This window comes from Vulpes vulpes, chromosome 12, assembly GCF_048418805.1.
Source record: "Vulpes vulpes isolate BD-2025 chromosome 12, VulVul3, whole genome shotgun sequence".
In the NCBI taxonomy this organism is placed as follows: domain Eukaryota; kingdom Metazoa; phylum Chordata; class Mammalia; order Carnivora; family Canidae; genus Vulpes; species Vulpes vulpes.
This window is the reverse complement of record NC_132791.1, coordinates 116,971,249-116,989,319: the sequence shown is the minus strand read 5'-3', so window position 1 is coordinate 116,989,319 and position 18,071 is coordinate 116,971,249. Positions and strand designations below refer to the sequence as shown.

Here is an 18,071-nt window from a genome sequence, read left to right as displayed (position 1 = left end):
ATGGAGAAGAGAAAAAGAGAAGGAGCTGGAACCCGGGGGAAGAGCCCTGGTCCCTTCTTCTCCCTCCCCTGCTTTCTTCCTCCAAGCTCTGGAAGGCTCTAGTGTCCTCCTGACTGGTGGGGAGGGGCCTCGGCCTGCAGCAGACACAGTCAGAGCAGGGCTGGACGGGCTCAAAATTCCCCGCCCCCCCCCCCCCCCCCCGCCCAAGCCACTGCCTTGTCCTGCCCCAAGAGAAACCTCCACTGTCACCCAGTGTCGCAGCCAAGTGGCATGGGGAGAGCAGGTGTCACCAGGGCAGCCGGAGCTGGTGACATGCTGTCCACAATGGGGCAGCCCACATCCAGAGACACGGCAGCAAGATACACAGAAGGCCTGAGGTACCGAAGAGGAAGGAAATCCTAGAGGAAGAGAAAGTGTGCCCAAAGGGAAGTATATAGGAGAGGCTGACACAGGGGGGACAAAGAGGCCACATGATGAGCCGAGGTCTGTCTGGGCCAGAATCCCTGCAGAGATAGAAATGAGAGGGAGGGAGAAGAGGCAACACAGGTGGCAAAGCAGAGAGGTGGGGACGACTGAGAGACCAGAGGGTCTGCTCTGGAGAAACCGTGAACAAGCCTCCGAGCTGCTGTCCTCCCTGTTAAGGCCCTAGGGGGCCTCCACCCTCCCCCTGCAGGCCCTAGTCCTGCAGATGCTCCAAAGAGCAGAGAAAGGAAAATGCACTGTGGTGGAGGGGAGGGTTGGGGGGGGCAGGGTGGAGGGGGAATGTCAACAGACAGCTGCTGCTCCAGGGGAAAGCATCTGGAGCCCCCCACCGCCCCCCGGCAACAGGGCTGCTGCCCAACTGAAGGCACGTGCTCTCCGCTGGACAGGGTACGGGAGCCTGAGGCCCAGCCCTGGAGATACCCAGCAACCTGCCCCGATGCCCAGTCTTTTTTTGAACCCAAAGTCCTTCTGGGAGAAGCCACTGTCTCCACGAGAAGCCCCTTCAGTGTGTCCTCCAGGGAGGGCTGGGCCCTGAGACTCACAGGCAGGATCATGCAGATGTCTGCAGAACCGGGGTACCATGCCTAAGGCAGCCCTAACCATCCCACCTCTTGGGTTTAGGGGACACCAGAACAAGATATACCAGGACAGAGACTCTTCCTCCCTGGACTCCCAAGTGTAACTGTGGCTGCTGTAAGAGGAAAGGGGAGCAACTGTATTTTGTGTGTTCCCCCCTCCCTGCTCCTGATCCCTGCCCTGGCGGCTGTAGGGGCAGGAGGTGGAAATGGTGGTGTCGATAACGCTGACCATTTGTAAGACAGCCTACTTGCCAGACAACTTCACAAGCACTCGCTCACAGGAATATCACCACCACATGTGATGTTGGGTACCTGCCATTTTACAGATCCGAAGCGGCAAGGCCCACAGTCAAGTGATTTGCCCACAACCCACAGCAAACAGTGGCATCGCAGGCAACGGCTCCTAACTCTGTGGGGGCCAAATGCCAACCGTGCCCTTCCACTCTTTCTGGATGCTCCCTGGCTGCTGTGGCAATGCAGGGGCACTCAGGGAAATGAAAATGCTGACCTTGACCCAAGTCCAAGGTGGGCTCTTTTGATGGGAGTGTTCCGACCTTGACCCAAGGGAAAAACCAGGATGAGAAAAACCTAAATAAAGTTAGCTAGGTCTGTCTAACTTCAGCATGCACGATGTCATTCTTGTTTGCCCAACTCTGCCCAATACTGCCTGGGCAGCCCCTTGGGAGGAGAGGGGAGGCCTGGCCCGTCAGCCAGCGCTGGACACCAGCGGCTCACACCTCTGCCCCCATCCCAGCCGAGGCACCCTGGTCTCCCTCCTCAGCCTCCGCCCCTCTCGACAGCTGCTGGGCACCCTGCTCTGCCCTGCAGAACACCAGAGCATTTATGCCACAGCAGGACAGTGTACCCAGCCAGTTGTAGGTGATCCTGTCCATTGGAGCTTCGGGAAGCCCACAGAACTACCAGCCCGGCCCCTGGCAGCCTTTCAGAGGGGGCTGCCCAGCTGCCAATCCTGCTTTTTCTCTGGTGTGGCTCAGAATCAGATCAGGGTATAGAACTGAACTGAAGACCAGTCCCACTCCAAATCAGACCCCCACCCACAACATTCTCCCAAGGGAAGATGTTTTAATTTCACCAAATGCTTCTTTTCAGAGGTAATAACTTCCCATCCCAATGGTCACTGACACTGTCACCAGAGCTTTGAAATCAGACTGCTCTCCAGACAGCTCAGATCTGCCTGCATGTAGATGGAGCACAGAAAGGTAATGTTGCCCCTTCCAAGGTGTAACTTTGGAAGGAATGGCACTAGTACCTTTCTAGGAGTCAAGTTAATGAACTTTATTGACGGCCGAGAACTATCACTGAGGGTACTAGAATGACACAGTCCCCCTCCAGGAGCTTACCGTCTAACCCCGTCCACAGGTTTCCTCCCAGCCTCCCAGCCTCCCTACCTCCCAGCCTCCCAGCCTATACACTCTATCTTCAGTAGAGTCCCAGCCATGCTGACTCCTGCAGTATCTCTCTGATCTGGCCTTTTCTTCCAATGGCTCGCTCCACTCCAGAACCTTCACTGCCACTTCCCTGGTGGCTGCAGCAGCTTGCCTCACATTGCAACAGCTGCCCTCACCTTCAACCCCCTCCTGTCTGTCTGTCCCAGACAGACTGACTACTGCCTGAGTTATCTAATTGGCATTCTGATTACTTCCCTCTCAAACTCAAACGCATTCACGGTGCCCTAGTATCCCATCCATTTTTTTAAAAATAGAAACTTTTTATTGTGGCACAGAAATATCTCTAGGTCTAGGCCTTTTCTTCCCTTCCAGTATTTTCTTCCATGCTTTCAGCTAAGATAGTCGATTCCTGTCTCCTGTCAAGCATGCACTGATCTCCACGCCTCTGTATATTCTGTTCCCACCACTTAGAATGCCTCTGCCAATGCACAGCCAAAGTTGAGAAAGTCGTCCTGGTCCAACTACCACCCCAGCCTATGGACTGGCTGTCTTCATCTTTCCCCAGACTCAGCGAGCACCTGTTGCCTGTCGTCAGCACTGCTTCGGCACATGGCACTTGCTGTTTTATGCTCTCCTTAATGAAGCTCTCAGGGCTGAAAAGCCTCTGTGCTACCCCATGACTTGCAAGAGCTGAGGTGGGACAGCGAGCAAGGGCTAGCTGACAGACTGATGTCTGAAAGAGCCCAGCTCTAATCAGCAGGCCCTGGAATTGTGCTGGGGGGTGCGTGTGGGGGAACATCAACAACGATGATTCACGCTGATAGTACGTGCCCTTGATGGTGATGTGATGCGATCAAAGTAGCATCTCACCCCTGTGATTTTCCTCCCCCAAATCGATAAGCTCAGTCGAGTCACGAGAAAAACATCAGACAGGGGTATCCTGCAATCGACGTGAGCCTCCTACCCCAAACTGTCAAGGTCATCAAAAACCAGGCAGGTCTGAGAAGCTGTCAGAGCCAAGAGGAGCCTAAGGAGACAGAACAACTCTGCAGGGCGTGGCGCTCCTGGAACAGAAGAGGGACATTAGGTAAAAACCAAAGAAATCTGCATGAAGTATGGACTGTAGTTAATAATAACGTATCAGTGTTGATTCCTCGATTGTGACAAATGTACCACACTAACATAAGATGTTAAAACTTGGGGAAACTGTGTGCAGGGGGGATTATATTGGATCTCTCTGTACTATCTGCTTGATTTTTTGGTAAATCTGTCATTGTTCAGCAACTCTAACCCGGACTCTGTTCAAAAAATAAAATAAAATCTGTTAAAAAAAAAAAAAATAACGCAAGGGGCACCTGGGTTGAGCGTCTGCTTTCGGCTCAGGTCATGACCCCAGGGCCCTGGGATCGAGTCCCCATCATGAACCTGCTTCTCTCTCTGCCTGTGTCTCTGCCTCTCTCTGTGTCTCTCATGAATAAAAAAAAAATATTTAAAAAATAATAATACAAAATTTTAAGTTCAGTGAAAAACAAAACAGCCTCCAACCCCCTCCCATCACTCCCACATCTGTTCACCTTCCCAGCAAAGCAGTGTGGAGCCCTGTGCCCTGTTCATGGTGTCTGATGCTCCTGTAATAGCAGTCAGGCTTTTATGGTTCAGAATCACAGAGCCAAAATCCAGCAAAGGCTTTTACAGCTGCGTTTAAAACAAGTGCTTTGGGTCCAACCAGAGGTCACTGATGGATCTGTGGCCTCCAGAGGAAAATGCAACCTGTTCCCTTGATTTGCATTTTAAGTGCCCCTCAAATTAACATTAAATATCAATTATTCTGTTTAATAACCCAACTTGAAATGTTTGGCCCCCTTACAAAGTTCCAAAGAGCAGCTGATGAACACAGAGTATTCAAAGCCTGGGATGGAAGAGAGAGCAGAGGACAGTGACGCTGTAGGAGGCCCAAGGGGCTGACAGTGGCTGTGACACTTTACTGAATTCCCTGTACTGCCTCAAGGCAGCTGGATAGCCTACCAGCATGGCAGGGCCCTGGGCCCAGACCATCATTATACTAATCCCTCCCAGGGTGGTTCCTATTGGGTCCCTCTCATTGCACTGCGGGGGCCCTCAGGCCTGGCGGGCCTCCCCCACATGGCTCCATCTCTGGGTCTGCCCCTGACATCCTTCACTCATGGAGGATGGTGCACCAACAGGTCCCCAAGCCTCGAAGCTGTTTCTCTAGAGCCCAGACCCAATCCAGGACAAAGCTCCTTTATTATGTAGAGACAAATTATTTTAACCCAGAGGCACCTTATCTCTAACATGGAGTTCCTTCTGGGGCAGAGAACATGGTCAAAGGAAGAAAAGAACTAACCAGAAGAGGAAATAAGGCCTAATATTCCTTAGAAAGGGATACATAGAGTTCACAAATCACAAACACAGGCCTGGTTTCTAAGAATTTCTCTGGAAAGATCCACCAGTGGGAGCACAGTGCCCTGCTGTTCCCTGCGCCCCCTCCCCACACCCCATCACTGCCAGTCATGAGTCTTCAGAGTACCATGCCAGCCCTTACCCCATGGGCTGCTCCAGACAGCCCTCAGAGGCAGGTGCATAGAGCAGATACTGTGTGGCCAGCCTAGCACAGGCCAATGAGGTTGCTCAGAGTGAGTCAGACAGCAGGACTCCTGCCTGCTGAGTGCAAGCACAGGGGCCTGGGCCCTTCCCTCAGGGGAACTTCATCCAGTTCCCGGGAATCTGGAGAGTGGGCAGCACTGCACAGAAGTCCCAAGCCAGAGCCCCAGCAGGCTGCGCAGACGTGAGTGAGTCAGGCCAGCAGTGGGATCACCTCCTCCACATGCCTCCCGACAAAGGCCCATTCAAGAGAGGCCAGACAAGCCGTCGCAGAGGCTGAAACAGAAACTCAGAGCGGCTGCCAGGGCCAGAGGCCTGGGGCCAGGCCCACGTCACCCTGCCCATAGTCAGACCACAGTACCAGGCTGCTTGGCCAGTCCCCTTGTGCTTCTCCACTCCCCCAGCCCAGCTCCTGGAGAGCACAGCCCTGGCCTGAGTGTTTGAGCCTCCAGAGTACTCTGCATATATTCACATTGTCTGGCTTCAGAGTGGCAGTGGCATGGGGAGAGACCCCAATCCGTGGGCCTGCATACCTGGAAACTGCTCCTATCTCCAGAGGGTGAAGGTGGGCACATAACGCACTGCTGGAGGTTTTACCCAACCTTGTTTGCCTCCATTTCAAGAAACACACTGTCCCTTCCCTCCTGCCACATGCCCTCCTTCCCCTGTTCCCACTGAGCCAAGGCCCCCACCTCTTCCCACATTCTGTACTGCCATCACTAGCGTGTCTCCCCATCAGACGATGAACCCCTTGGGGACAGAGGCACATGCTAGGCATCTCTGAAGCTCTAGCACTTAGCACCGTAGCTGCTCAATAAATGTCACTGACTCAGTGAATGGATGGTCGGTATCATTATCCCTTGTAGTTATAATTCAATCCAGCTCAGAACAACCTGAGCATCTGTGTAGAATTTTATGCATTTTATTAAATGCAAGGAATTAAAAACCTCTCTCGAGCCCCTCTCTTCCACTGCCTCATTTCTGCTCTCTGGGGATTTGTCAAGTCCCACCCACCAAAACACTAGGAGGAAACAGCTTCCCTCCACCGACTTTAGACCCAGACCTTTAGAAGCCTCCAGAGCTCAGATGGGGGTCAAATCCTTGTTTTCTGGATTCTACCAAAGAAACTGAGCACACTGAGAGGATGCATGGGCATAAAGGAAGGTTCACCTTAAGACTGTGTGGTGTGTACCTGGGTATGGGCAATGGGCAGGGAGACAGCTCTGAGGGACCAGTGGGTTTTCAATACCTCCTAGTGGGTGAGGACTTTTTCCCATATGTTCAGTTCCCACATACTCACTGAACTTTCTCCATGTGTCCAGTGCCATGCCAGGCACTGGGTAGGGGACAGGGCTTGCCTTTGGAGAGGTCAGGAAAGGGCACCTGAGTGACTCAGTGGTTGAGCGTCTGCCTTTGGCTCCAGTCGTTATCCCGGGGTCCTGGGATCGAATCCTGCATCAGGTTCCCCACAGGGTGTCTGCCTATGTTTCTGCCTCTCTCTGTGTGTCTCTCATGAATAAATAAACAAAATCTTTTAAAAAAATAAATAAAGTTTGAAGAGGTCAGGAAGGTGGAGGGGAGAAGGCACGTACAGACATAGCTAAAATGCACACACGGTAGGCCATGTACTCAGCAGACCAGGGAAGAGGAGAGTATTTCTGTGTACTGGGAACTAGGGAAAACTACTTGAAAGAATGAGCACTCGAGAGGAGCCTCAAAGGCTGACAGAACAGTAGTTACTCCCTTCTCATAATAATACCATCACTACCATCGTTATCATCACAGCCGCCAGTATCTACTGTTGGCCCTGCGCCAGGCACCCAGCACAGCACCTTACAGAGCTCATCCCCAGTGTCCTTGTGCTCATTTGACAGATAAAGAAACCAAGGCTTAGAAAGTTAAGAAAACTAGGAAGCTCCAGAACCCAGATAAGCACCCAAGCCTGTGTGTCTCCCAAGGCCACAAGTCCCCGCTCAGCTGGGCCGGGGTGAGGGCTCTTTCCAGGCAGGGCCTGAGCACAGGCAGACAGGGTTGGCCATCTGGGGACAGTGCTGAGAGCGCAGCCACAGCCTGGTTATGAGAGCCTGAGCACCAGAGCCCGGCCCCTGTCCTTAGTAATGGACAAGGGAGAGTCACCGGAGGTGTGATGTAGCAGGACCCCATCCTCGGGATCACCAGTAAAGTGAATCAGGGCTGACAGAGCAAGGGAAGAGGCCCGTCACAATGGTCTGGGTGCCAGACTGCAGCTGGGCGAGGTGAGAGGGTGCGTGGGGACCTGCGAGCAGGTGCCCACGGGGGAGGGCTGTAAGGTTAGGTATGTGTCAGAAAGGGAAAGTGCGTGCACGTGTGAGCCCACGTGTGTGTGAGTGCCAGGCCCTTCCTGCTGAGGAAGGCTGCAGGGCCGTCCTGGTGGGAGGCAGGGCCAGGGCAAAGCAACCAATAGAGCTGAGCAGGAGGGCTCAGTGAATGCGGGACCACCATTTCACAGCTCTGCTGGATTTAAGACCTTGGCCTCTGATCTGAGGCCTTCTGAGGCCTGGCTTTGCCCTCCAGCTGTGTGGGAGTCACTGTCATTCCAACTCCCTCATTCCTGACCCCTCTGGCCCAAGTCAGATATTCTGAATGGGAACGGCCACATTCCCATGGCCGAGCCTGGTCCCCAGGGCCCTGGGCCCTCTTCCTGGACTTCATGCTCCCATCACCCCACCCCACCCACCCCTAATGTGCTCTTGTGTGGGCTCCGGGCTGACTTCATACTTCCCCCAGTCATGGTCTTTCCTCCTCCCTCCTATTCCAGGGCGGAGAAGAGGCTGCCAAGTTGGTTCCAGGCTTTCGTACGGGCCAGAGATATTCTGCTTCTCATCAGGGACAGAGGGCCCCGCTCGGCTCCTCAGGCCACAGTGACCAGCTGGCCGAGGGCTCTCCCTTGGAAACTTCACACACCCACAACTGGTGGCCCTGGATCTCATCCTCTCCAGGGGCCACCTCTGTCAACACTCTTCCCAGCCTGTTTCCATCCTGACCGAACAGAAGAGGTGGACCAAGGTCTAGGAGGGGCCAGCTCCTCAGCCCAAGAGGAGAAAACCCGGGCTCAGCTTCTGGAGCCCTTCCTGTGCAACCGGCTAAAAGGAGAGGCTTTCTCCGAAGGAACCAGAAACCAGCGCCTTCCCTGCTCAGCTCAGCTGCAACCCTGTATTATGAAATAATGAGTACAATTTGGCACCTGGAGAGAAAAGGGCTCTTTCAAGATTGTATAATCTACAAAAAATTAGAGGAAGAAATGCCTTAGAAATCATGGACTCCAAACCCCCTATTGACAGATGTGGAAACAGAGGTCTAAAATTGTGTAGGCTCTCACCTGCTTGAAATCAATCTAAACCATTTCTGACTTCCCTCAAAAAGCCCAGTTTGCATCCAAAAGGATATCCGTGGAATGAATGTGCTTGCCCTTGGGGAAGAGCCAGGACCAGAACCTGGGTCTGTGCCTCGGGGCTCATAGCCTGGCCGCTACAGGCTCTCTGCCTCGAGGGACTGTGCCTGTCAGGACTGCTTTGCTTCCTCCAGGGCGCTCAGGCAGAGGCAGGTGGGTGATTTGTTAGACAGTGAGTCCTAGGGGCTGCCTGGCACAGCCTGCCCTCCAGATGGCAGCCAGCTAAGTCCAACAGGGCTCAGGGGCAAGGGAGCGTGTGCTCTGATTTATGGTGGATCAGGTGGGCTGGCTCAACTCCTCCTTCTACCCCCTCTCCTTGCCACACCCTCCGAGTAAATATAATGGCGCAGGTTCTTTGCTCACTAGGGTACCCACTGTGGACACCCACCCATTTGGAAGGGACATCTCAGTCCCCAGAGGGTTGCTGGCAAGAGAAAAGAAGACAAGAGATGTGGGATGGGAGTGTGCGTCACAAATCTCAGCCGAGAAGTCAGAAGGCCTGGGCCAACGCTGGGTGCGTGACTTCTGAGCCTGTTGCCTCATCTACACGATGTCCTGATTGGATGTTCCCTCAAGGGCCCTCTGGCTCTGAGAAATCTAGGATTCTCTTCTCCCTCGCTCTAGGATCCCCAGCGATGAACACATAGCGGGTACTTAAGACAACTCACTGCATGACTGAGTGAAATGACTCCTCAGTCCAAAGAGCACACGGAGGCCAGGAGGGCGACTCTTTCCTCTGCTGTCTGCCACCTGAACACCATAAAAGCCATGAAGCTCGGAAAAGCCCTGGCAATGCAGGACCCCTCTGCAAACCAGCTTCCTCTCCTAGATGCACAGACATGGCTGGAGCAGCCACAAGAAGCAGGAAAATGTGCTTAAGGAGAGAGGGGTGGTCTGGACCCCCAACAGGAACAGATCGCATGGCTTGTACCATCTTACTGCCTAGCTCCTCTCCTTGCTGCTCTTTCCGGCTTCTCCTCCTGGCCCTGCCTCTACTTTGCGTGCTCTCCCTGCCCTCCCCCAGCCCCTTTGTTCTCTTGCTCAGCCACGACCTGTCCTCCCTCCTTTGTGGAGGCTCTGAGCCTTCTGCTGGTCCCGGAGCCACTGGGTCCTGTTAGCCAGGAAAGCTTAGGGGCCGAGATGAGACACCAGCCGGGGACCAGGAGCCTCAGGCTTTCTCAGGGGCAGGGCAGGGAGAAAGCAGCAGTGGAGGGACTGAATTTCTGGTTGGTGCTCAGCCTCTTGAGTCTAATACCCAGGAGAGGGGCTCCTCTTGGAGGGAATCTGAAAGTGCATTTCTTTCTACCTTCTTCCAACAGGGTTCCTGGGGAGATGTTTTCCTTCTGGCCTTCCTGAGCCATCCCTACACACACTCCCCGGCACAGAGCTAGATGGGGCAAAGAACTACCCTCTCTCTTCCAGCCTGAGACCTATCTAGAAGTTCTGTGTGTGTGTGTGTGTGTGTGTGTTGATGCGTGTGAGAGCATCCGCACAGGGACAGTGGGGCAGTATACGTGGCATTGAGGGTGCTATGTTCCGTTGTGGTCTATGTACGGTGAATTTGGTATGCATGCAGTGTATCTGGTCTGATATACATGTATGTGTAGTGTGTTTTATGGAGTGTGTGGAGCAACAGAATGCATGGTGTGTGTGAGAGTGTGTGTAATGTGGTATGCACGTATATGTGTTTGGGGTGCTGGGGCACGTTTGTGATGTGTCGTGGGGAAGACTGGAGTGGGTGAGTGGCCACCTCTGTCCCAGGAGCCAGCTATCAGGGTAGCCCAGCCAGAGAAGCCAGGGATCACTAGTATCCAGGCAACCGTGTTGGGGGGAGGGGCAGAGATATGGAGGTGAGGAATGGGCAGGAAAAGGAAGGGAGGCTGAGAATTGAAGAGGAGTTTCCATGGCAACTACCAGGGAGGTCACGTGCAAAAGGCTAAGTTGCGGAAACAGATACACACATCCATACCTCCACAAGATGCGGGCACTGGGCCCCCAGGGTGGGGGTCCCTTCACAGGGACATGGGCTGCCCACTGATCCATCTCCAAACCTGGAAATCCGGGCCCAGCCAGAGGGGACCACACCAAGGAAACAAAGGAAGTGGAGACGGAGGCCACGTTCATGGGCAGAAGGCTCAGCAGCCAGGCCCCCATGTCTGGGGGTTGGCAGCAGGGGCCTGCCCGGGCCCATTTCTCCAGCGCAGCTGCTCCCACTCTCGGGTGCTTTCTCTACCAGCCACCACTTGTAAGAGCCAGAGGCGAGCGCCAGAGCCAGGGCTGCTCTTCCAACTGTCCACGGAAGCCCAGCAAGACACAATGGGGGAGGCCCTGCCAGGGCCAGCCCTGCTGGGGAAGAGGGCTGGGCGTGAGAGAGGGGGTGGGGGGAGATTAGGGAGGCCCCTGGAAGAAAACAGGGCTGGATAAACAAGGAGGGAGGAAACCCAGGCAGACGTTCTCAGGAGTGCCATACTCTGGAGCCCCAGGCCTTCTTTACCTGCCCGCCCCCCCCCCCCCCGCCCCTTGCCCCCCGCCCATGCCCCCAGCACCGAGCCAGCCGTCCCATTTTGCATTGCTGGTGCGTCTACACTCGCTCGCGTCCAGCCACCTGCCCGTCTTCACACGCCCGGGCTGCACTCAAGTGTCCACAGCCTCCCAGTAACAAAGGGGAAGCTCCCGCCGGACCCCGGAGGGAGCTGCCCCGTCGCCTTCTCCAGGACGCCGTAGCCCCGCTGCAGGCAGCGGCCAGGGCTCCGCGGGGCCCCAGCTCGCCGCCCCCCCCCGCCCCGGGCCTCCCCGCAGAGGCCGCGCTCCGCTGCCGACGCCCCCCGCCGCGGCCCCGCGCATCCCCGCGCATCCCCGCGCATCCCCGCGCCCCGCGAGGGCCGCTCACACCCACCGACCCGCAACTCCCGGCCGCCATCGGCCCCCGCCCGGGGCCCCCCGCCCTCCGAGGAGGAGAGGACGAGGACGCGGAGCCCAACTTTGCCTCCCGCGCCGCCCGCCGCCCGCCGCCCGCCGCTCACCCTCACCTGCACAGCGCGGGGCGTCGGAGACGATCCCGGAGGACGCGCGGTGCGGGCAGCCGGGCGCGGCGCGGCGGGGGCGGGGCGGGGCGGTGGGCGAGGCTCTCGCGTGCTTCCCGCCTCGCTCCTGCGCAGGGCTGGGGCGGGAGGGGGCGGGGCCCGGCCGGGCGGGGGGGCGGGGATCGGGGCGCGCGGCGGCCCCTGCGGCCGCGGGTCGGGGTGGCGGAGGGCGCCCCCGAGGGGCGGGCCGCGGCGCGCAACAGGAGGCTGCGGCGGGGCGGGAGGGGGCGGGGGGGGCGCCCAGCACCTGCCGCCCGCCCGGGGGTTTCCTCGGCGGAGGGCGGGGAGGCAGCGCGACGCACGCCGCGGCAGAGCCGGTGTCTCTCTCGGAAATAGTAGACTGGGGGGGACGGGGAGACAGCCCAGCACCAGACACCGCAACCCACGTTAATTGGGAGCCTTGGCAATTAAGGGGAATGTGTACCCGCAGCATGAATGGCTGTGTCGTGGGCGCCTGAGCGCCGCTCCCGCTGGAGTTGTCATTTCCAGCTCGAGCTGGGCGGGGGGCGCGGGCGGGGCGCCACCGAGGGACAGGTGTGCCGCCCAGGACCACCGCCCTCCCTTCCGGGGGCCCCTCATCCCGGCCCTGCCGGTCACCATCCCGCCCCTCAGGATCCAAATTTAAGGCGACAGCTGACTTTCAAGATGCAAATCCTGGCTCCCGCACGTCTCCCTGGGATGTAACCGTGAGCCAGGGGCTCAAGGAAGCTCTGGAGCCCCTTTGCCCGCAGGTGATGGTGGCGGTGGGAAGGCTCCCCTCCTGGGAAGCTGAGCCCGGGAGCTCAGAGCAAGTGATCAACAAGCCGGCAGGAGCTGGCAGGGCTTATAGGAAGGGGCCCAGGCCACAGAACCCCAGCAAAGCCAGGAAGGCAGACTGCTGGCCACCAGGCTGCCCAGCCCCAGCCACGATGGAGACAGGATGAGGGGTGTTTCCTGAGAGGCGCTGTGATTGTCCACACCTAGGCAGGGCCATGGGGACTTCATTACAGACCCCAAGCCCTGGGATGACAGGTACGGAAGGCCAGGAAGAGACCCAGCCCTAGCTCTAACACCCCCAACCCTCAGCCTCAGTATTTTCAGCTGCGAGAGGAAGACCAGATAATTCTAAGGCCGTTTCTCACTCTAGCCCTGGATGATTTTAATTATTTTAGCGAAAGATCAGGTCTCAAAACCCCAAGGCAGGAAGTACTCTAGAATTCAAAAAGGCCTTGCGCAGATTTGGAAGCGGTACGTGGCTACTGAGAGCAAGTGGGCAGCCTCCCCCGACATGCACACACACAAGGGAGACCAATGGGGTGACGGTTCTGATCGGTGGAGTGCAGGACCTTGGACAAAATGGACATGGTTCCAAGAGTCCCCAGGTTCTATGGGTGCCTCTGAAAGCTAAAGCTCTGAGCCTGGCTCCAATCTTGCCAGTCTGTGTGACTTGACACAGATCGAGTAACCTTTCTGTCCCTGTCTTTTTCTCCACAAGTGAAGACTTGGTGACAGTTGTCCCCCCTCTTCATTTGCTCTAGGGGGTGAGAGATGAAACCACACGCCTTGGTGGGCCCATGTTCTTGGGCAAGCAGATTTAATCGCTCCCGGATGCCCTTGCATATTGCCTTCCAGACATTTCTCTGTGCTGCTTTTTGGAGTTCCTCCTGTTGGGGACACACCAAACCCAAGCTGGGAAAGCCTGTTTGGGGAAAAAGGAATTCCAAAGCCAAGTCACCTGGAGTAGCAGCCCTTTCCTAGAATTCCAAGGTGTTTGACTGAATTACTTCCTAGGGATACCTGCTGGCTGCTGACCAGCATAGAGGCTGCAGCGACAGGATCTATAGTCATGAGAGGAAGGGTCACGCTTGCCTCTCAAATTGTGCTCCATCATCATTCCTCCAGGACCACTGATGAAGGTTGGGGTGGTACCGCTATGTAGTCCACACAAGCATGTTCCGGAAGAGTAGCATCTCCCTTCCAGGGGGAGAAGAAGCCCATCTAGCCCCTGTGAAATGTGAGTGTGGGTAAGAAAGGGTCCCCAGCTCCTCCACTCTTTCAGTACATTTACTGATGACAGGAGCCACTCTGCACTGAGCCCTCGGCCAAGCTCCAGGCCACAACAGTGCAAGGAAAGTTGTAGTCTCTTATGGCTAATGAACAAGATGGGTACTTGTCAACTGGTCCTGCAAATCAGTGTGTCACGAAAACCTGGTTCCGAGCCCTGAGGATGCAGCATTTGAAAAGCGAGCCAAAAGGTCAGGAGGTGTTAAAGAGATGTGGTGAAGGAGCCAGGAATCGGTGTGACAGGCAGGACTGGAAAATGATTCTGACATAGGAATAGAAATGACATGTGCAAAGGCCCTGAGGCAGAAGGAGCATGGCACGGAAGGAGCCACTGTGGCCCTCGAGCAGGGGAGACAGGCTGGAGTAGGAAACACATGCTAGACCAGGCAGGCCTGGTAGTTCCTGGGTAAATCCCTCTTTTTTCCTCGGGGATAATGGGAAGCCACTGAAAGGCATTAGGAAAACTGTTGCAAGCAAGAACTGGGGAGTGGGTGGCTACGATGTAGGGGGACCCCACAGTGTGGGGTCAGGGGCTGTGGGGAGGGTGGTGCTAAGGTGAGGCTGAAAAGTGGGCCTGGCCCCTAAGTGAATAGAATCCTGCCTCTCTAAAGGCCCTGGGAGCAAAGAGAGAGAGAGCTGGGGCCGGTGTGCACAGCCATGGTGGAAGTAGGACAAGAAAGAACAGAAACCATTTCTAAAACGCTCCCCATGCGTCCAGAATTGGAGCCACGAAAAGACCTGGGGCTCAGAAGGACAGCCTGACTGTTGGGAGCACAAGGGACGGCTCCATGCTTTAAAGCTTGTGCTCAGTAACTCACAACTGTGCTACTAAATACTAAAACCCCGTGTGGACTGCTCTTGCCTCGTCCCCAGGGACTGTGACAAAAATAGCCGTTCAGCCTGTCAGAGCCTGGGTCCCAGAGCAGCAGACCAACCCGAAGTGGAGGACCAGCAGGAAAGAGTAGAGGGGCAAGACCAGGAGTCTTGGGGAGAGACCCCTGCCTCTCCTAGCAGGTAACCCTCCAAGGTGGCTTTGGGGGTACCATTTCATCCTGGGGTGCGGACTGAAGAATCAGAGCACTCCTGCCCACCAACTACTACTTTCAGTCCATTCACAGCCACTGTGCTTTGTACAGGTTCGAACGTACCTTCTCCCCCCAGCCGAATGCTGAGCCCCCAAACCCTAGGACAGAACCGTTTCCTACTCCTTGGCTGAAAGAGATTGCGCACCTGCAAACTGCTCCTGGAACCTGGGTCCTTCCGCCCTCCCTGACCTGTCTTTCTCGAACCTGTCCAGCTTCTCCCTCAAGCAGCTTGTGTGAGGCCCTTTGTCACTTTACACAGCTCCTGGACAATCCAACCTGCAACCATGGCTTCACCATCCATGTAGGGCCGATGGCCCCACACTCGCCAGCCTGGTCCTCATCCCCAGAGACCCAGAGGAGTAATGCCCAGGCACCCCGTGAAGCTCATGCTGAATCCATCATCTGACTCCCCCCACACCCAAAGGTGCTCCCTCTCCGGGGTCTTTCTTTAATTCATAAATGGCACTGTCCCCACCCCGTCACTCACCTGGGAAAGCATGTACTATCCTCACTCCTCTCCCCTGACCACTTCTGTTCTAGATCAGGTCTCTCTGCTGCCAGCCTCCTGCCGGAGACTCGGCCTCAGTCTCCCCACCCCCAGGCTATCAACTCCGGTATTTTCTGCAACTCAGATGTGACTCAAACCTTCACAGGCTCCATGTTTTCTACACACTATAGTCTGACTTCTTAATATAATAGTTTTTACAACCCAAGACCCACCCACCTTTTGTGCTTCATCTCCTGACCCCACACTTTGCTCTGCCTTCCCCATTCCATCCCCACGCCTGTCACTCCAACCCTTGCAAATGCTGCCCCCCGGCCCAAGAGGGCCACTCACAATCATCCAAATATGCTGCTGGTTTGCATGCCGCCCATCTTTGCTCATAGAGTTTCTCTGCTTAAAACATCCCCTCTTGGGACACCTGGGTGGCTCAGTCATTCGAATATCTATCTGCCTTCGGCTCAGGTCATGATCCCAGGGCCCTGGGATCGAGCCCCACATCACCCTTCTCCCTCCCCCACTACCCTTGCTTGTATGTGCTCTCTCCTCTCTCTCTCTTCTGTCAAATAAAATCTTTTTTAAAAAAGACTTAGAAAAAATAAAACATCCCCTTTCCCTTCTCCCCTTGTGAGAATCTTACCTACTCTGCAAAGCTAAATTCAAATATCACCTTATAGAAATTAAGGCTGTCTTTCTTGTCCACGCTGTCGCGAATGGTCTTGTGCCTCTCCATCTATAACGGTGCATATCATAGTCTGGATTTTACTGTGTGTAATTGGGCTGCCCTAATGGAATAGGAAGTTCTTGGAGGCAGCCTGGCCTCTCACTCCGTATGCAGACCCCAGTGTCTTGCCTGGTGACCCATCTATAACTCGGGTTATAAATGGGAATTGTAATTCAAGGGAATCGTAGCTCACAAGACCCTGCATGATCGTGTCCCGGCCAGCCTCTCCAGCTTCGTTGTGAACACCTTCTTCCTCGCTCTCTCATCAATCTCTCAGCTTAGCCAAAGACTTCAGAACTGGCTCCCCACCACCCAGTACCCTGGGGCCCCCACCACAGGTGCGCAATGCCTTTGCTTTGTGCTCTCTTCCCAAGGTGAGCGGATGAAGTCGCGGTGCTGTTGAGGTCACAGACAGAGGTGAGATGCGTGGTGAACCTCACAGAGATGCGTGGTGAACCTCACAGGGCTCCGGGGCCAGACCACCTGCCGAGGAAGAGCAGGAGACCCTGACAACTGACACTGGGGGGTTGAAAAGCAGGACTTCTCTGTAGGGAGCTGTGGGGACTCCATGGGATGACAGACACCACTGTTTCCCTAGTCAGGTGGGTTTTCTTTTTTCCTTTCTGCCACTTTTTGCTAACTGAGCTCAGTTTAAAGCACTCATTCCCCAGACTTACCAGGGGGTGTCCACGTGACCCAGTTCTGGCCAAGAAGATGGCAACAGAATTCTATTGAGTAAGAATGCTAAGGCATGTGACTCTTGCCTTTTGTATTTTTCTTCTCCCTCTTCCTCCTCCCCTTCCTCCCCTTCCTTTCCCGCCGCTTCTCCTTCCTACTTCTCCTCCCCTTCCTCCTCATCCTGTTTTTGTCAGGAACACGAATGCGATGCCTGGAGACGAGGCAGCCATCTTGCATTCCAGAGTTTCCTGTTGCCTGAGAAAATTCAGCTGGTTTTCCGTTCCATGCAGCCAACACAGTCCTAAATGGCACAAATAGATTGGAACAGCTAGGGGGGACAGCCTTGCATGACGAGAAAGCAGGATTTCAGCACGAGGAAGCTGCCTCCCCGAGAAGACCTCTGCCTGCCTGCTTACGGCCCGCTAGCACACACCTGACGCATGTCAGCTCGTTGAAACAGAAACACCAATGCCCCGCTTCCTGGAGCAGGTCCCCCAGAGTCCCTTTCCCTAGCTACCTTTAGATCACGATCTTGATTTGGAGAAGGGAAGAAAGCCAAGGCAGGCAGAGTGGGGGAAGTCTGAAATAAAATTTCACCCTGTCTTCCCACAGGAAAACTATAACATATGTCAGGAAACGAGGCATGCCAAAGCATGCATGAGATTTGTCTCTAAGTGAAAAATCCACCCCAGTCCCATTAGTCTGGAGAACGAATCCTGCCCGATTGACTTAAACGTGTCTTGTAAGTGTGAAGTGTCACCTCAAGGCGCCAATCTCTAATTATGAGCACGCCTCTTCCAGAGCTGCTGGTTATCCAAACCGAGCACATGACCACTCCTCCCCCCAGCCTCTCCATTCTGCAAACATGCACCCATTGGTCTCCTCCCAGTGAATGCAAATGGGAGAAAACGAGCAACGTTGCCCTTTGGAGACAATGACGTTGGAAATTCAATACATAATGGCTCCCTAGACAAGACCAGAATAGCTTTGTGTTTCTGCCTTCCCCATGCACAGAGAAGCTGACAGCCTGTTAGCATAAGCAGGCGTCTGAACTCCCCACCCCTCCCCGAGTGCCTGGAGCCAACGTTTGCAGGGAGAGGCACCTGTTCATCATCATATACTTTCTTCCAACCTAATGGATCCCGGCTCAGAACAGAGGCTGTAGCTGAGTTTTTGAGCCAGGAAGAACCATGGGGACCCAGCGGGCACCTCTGTTTGGTCTTTTAGGCCCATGCTGCAACCAGACAATAACCCAGTAGCCCAGCCACTCTTCCAGGCAGGAAAGACTTGAACCCACTTTTCCTCTTTTGCATCTCCCACTCCCACTCCTTCCCCCAAAGCCCAGGCTGGAGTTTAGGGAAGCAATAAAAATGAACTTTATAGGGAAGTCTTAGGGGAAGCCTCCGGACTGAATGCCACGAGGGGAAGCAACTT

At 55.3% G+C, this 18,071-nt stretch overlaps 1 protein-coding gene across 4 annotated transcripts in view; it reads right to left on the bottom strand.

Annotated features, from left to right (window-relative positions):
* FXYD6 (FXYD domain containing ion transport regulator 6) overlaps positions 1–11,715 on the bottom strand; it is a 31,036-nt gene extending 19,321 nt beyond the window's left edge. For 2 of the 4 annotated variants that reach the window (XM_072729673.1, XM_072729674.1), the window contains exon 1: positions 3,435–3,534. In XM_072729673.1, coding sequence (XP_072585774.1) covers positions 3,435–3,453 — 19 coding nt within the window. In that variant the 5' untranslated portion in view covers positions 3,454–3,534. Of the gene's footprint in view, positions 1–3,434; positions 3,535–11,551 lie in introns of those variants that run through there. The other 2 variants (XM_072729671.1, XM_072729672.1) reach the window with 2 other exon arrangements.
* Positions 11,716–18,071: the final 6,356 nt, after the last annotated feature.